At 46.1% G+C, this 2,987-nt stretch overlaps 1 protein-coding gene across 1 annotated transcript in view; it reads right to left on the reverse strand.

Moving 5' to 3' along the window:
• Positions 1 to 1,213: 1,213 nt before the first annotated feature.
• The window catches only part of leng9 (leukocyte receptor cluster (LRC) member 9), an 8,089-nt gene continuing 6,315 nt past the window's right edge, over positions 1,214 to 2,987 (reverse strand). The window contains exons 6-7 of the mRNA XM_017714557.2: positions 2,939 to 2,987; positions 1,214 to 2,593 (exon numbers count right to left, since the gene is read on the reverse strand). The exon at positions 2,939 to 2,987 is cut by the window's right edge and continues 120 nt beyond it. Coding sequence (XP_017570046.2) covers positions 1,713 to 2,593; positions 2,939 to 2,987 — 930 coding nt within the window. The 3' untranslated portion in view covers positions 1,214 to 1,712. The remainder of the gene's footprint in view (positions 2,594 to 2,938) is intronic.

Raw genomic sequence — 2,987 nt, forward strand, 5'->3', positions numbered from 1 at the left:
TTGGTGCTTCTTTGCAGAATTTCTCTGAAAGGCTGAAATAATCGCAAGCTTTAGACAAAAAAAAGCAGCACAAAAATTCAATTATATCCAAATTTATTACAGAGTGGCACGTCTGAGCGCTGCAAAAAGCCTCAGCGTTCAGAATATTTTGGTCACTGGTGAATAATTCAGCACTCTGACCATAAAAACATTTAAAATACATAGTGCATTATTAATTCATGCACACTCCATTCAGACAAGTTATATCCCGACTGCTTGCAGAACATTAAGAGATCAGACACATCTGACCATCCATTTCTAATTGCACTTAATCATTTCAATACTATTAGAAAAAAATTTAAAAATTAAAAAAAAATTAAAATTATTGCAACATTGTGTAAACAATAAGGTTCTGATATCATCCACGATGAACAGACAGCTGGTGACAGTCTTACAAAGACTTTGCGCTGCTGCGTTTCAGACGTCTGTAAATTAAAACCAACTTAGTGTCTAAAATTCACATCTAATTATATATAAAAATACTGTCAAATTGCTGAATTTGACATGTTGACATAAAGGAAGCATGAAACATGTTATGGCGCATTTAGGCCCAATCCCATTTCACCCCTACCCCTCTGTTTGCATGTGGGGGGGGTTCCTGATTCTTGTTGAGATAGAGGGGTGGGGTGAAGTGTTGGGGCTACATGACCCTCCAAACGGAGAGATATGAGAAACAGAGAAACCAGTGAGACGGAGAACAAAAGACGAAAGAAACCCACAAATGTGGGAATTTTCTCTGTTAATAAATATAATAACCATCATATTCTCTTAGTTTAATGCTGTTTCAGTGGATTATGGTCGTTTGTCTTCATAACAAGCATAAAAATCACAAATAGCAGCTGATATTTCAGGAGCTAGCTGGCTAACTCTGCCGTTCCACCTTAAATAGTCCAGCAGTTACATTCTGGCACCTCGGGCATCAGAACGGCTGCTCCATTTAAGGTGGAACGGGAAAATTCCAACAAGAATCTGGTGAATATCTGACTTTAGCTTCATATTGCTGAAGAATTACGTGGGGGGTGGCATAGGCTCCAGCACCCCCCCCCTTCTGACCCTGACGGAGAAGTGGCTTGGAAAATGGATGGATGGATGATAATAATTGCCCCCCTCTTTGAAGGCGTATGATCCCTACATGTAACTAAAGCCCAGCAGTGAGGAGCTGAACTTTCCCCTCCTCTGCTGTCCCTGCAGACGGGCAGGGTCGCCTACAGAGCGGCGCTAGTAGCTGTTAATGAAGTGATGCTCTTTTATTAGAGGGTCTCATTTCAGAGGGAAGATCTCAACCACTGCCCTGCAGCTCAGCTCAGAGGGGCAACAGTCGAAAACGAGGGGTAGGGGTAAAAAGAGGAAATGGGAGTGGGCCTTTTCTCTCCTCCTCAGTACGTTGAACTAAAAACAGAAACTTTTTTTTATTAAAAATTGATTATAAGTTAAGATTCATGTATTTTGACCAGCGATACTAAAACGTTTGCACATGACTGTATAGGTGGATTACTGTACCTCCAGTAGGCACGTCAGACGATATATTGACATTAGCTCAAATGGGATAGAAGGTGGGGTGGCAGTTTGGCGTAGAGGATGTTGTAGACCATCCCCTTGTCACCTCCCCTCCAGGTGAAGCCCTGAGGTTGTGCATCATACAGACCGTACCTCTGACCACCATCACCACCGAATTACACAGTAGGGAACTTTACAGCACAAACGACCTGATAAAAGCCGCTGTTTGTTTTTGGCATGCCGTTGACGCAAAGGTACAACTTGTCCACTTCCAGCTTTCCGAAGTTGATGTCTTTAGCCAGTTTGATGGCCCCCACATCTTCAAACATCTTCTTGGTCTCCTCGCCCTCTACTTTGGCCAGCGTGAGGTGGTAGATGGGGCATTTAGAGTGGCGGTGGAGCCAGCCTTTCTCCCTGAAGGCCTCCTGGAGCGGGGTGTTGATGCTTTGGACGTCCTGGACGGGCCGTGGTGGAAGGAAAAGAACCTTCCCGTTGAAATGCTTGAGTTTGAGTGGGAAGAAAACAGAGATGGGTGGTTTGTAGAAGTCGCTCACGATGGATTGGAGGATCTTGGCTGCGGCCTGAACTTCGGCTGGGCCCGGGAGAACCAGGAGAGAGAGAGTGATGTGCAGGGTGGCCGGCTTGACCCAGAATTCCTCCGACTGGGGCAGGTGGGTCAGGATCTTCCTCTGGACGCGCTGGAAGGCCATGAGAGCTGCTGGGGAGTCCACGCGGAAGCAAATGAAATGCGTGGGCTTGCGAGATGGTCTGCCAGGCTGTGGTTCCTGAGGGATGGGCTGGGTTTCCTTCTCCTCTTCCTCCTCCTCCTCCTCCCCCCAGTCTTTCCATTCCTCCTCCGGTGCAATCTGTTCAACTCTTGGAGAGACTGATAGTGCCTTGGCTTCTCGGGCCAGCCTGGCATCTCCGAAGCCTTCATCCTTCGGGCCATTCGCGCCACAGTCTGCTGCGTCTTCAGGATCACGGCGATCCGAGATGCGCTCCTTCTTCTCGGTTTGGGATTCATCTCCTTCTTGGGGTGTATCCTGAGCGCCGTGCTCTGTGGATTGTGTTATTTTATTAATAACACCAAAGGAAACAAACGAGACATTAAGGATGGATATTAGAAGGCATTATGTCCTCAAACACATTAAATCTCTGAGCAAGATGATTAGATAGAGTGGACAGGGTTACGTAACACTAATGAATTAGATCAAACCGTAATAGGACCTCCGCCGTTTCCCCAAGGACTGTTTTTGGATGCGCTTGAAAGCCAAAGCTTTCCAACTTTCCACTTTTTGGCCCCAGCTATGCAGCAGCAAGGTGCAGTTCCACTGATTTCATAAAGGGTAACTGGACTTCTCAAATTATCCAAAACAAAAAAAAAAAAACCTGACAACCGCACCTTGACCTTCATCCTCCTGCTCAAAAGGGGGCAGCACTGTCTGTCCTGT

Source organism: Pygocentrus nattereri, chromosome 3, assembly GCF_015220715.1.
Source record: "Pygocentrus nattereri isolate fPygNat1 chromosome 3, fPygNat1.pri, whole genome shotgun sequence".
In the NCBI taxonomy this organism is placed as follows: Eukaryota; Metazoa; Chordata; class Actinopteri; order Characiformes; family Serrasalmidae; genus Pygocentrus; species Pygocentrus nattereri.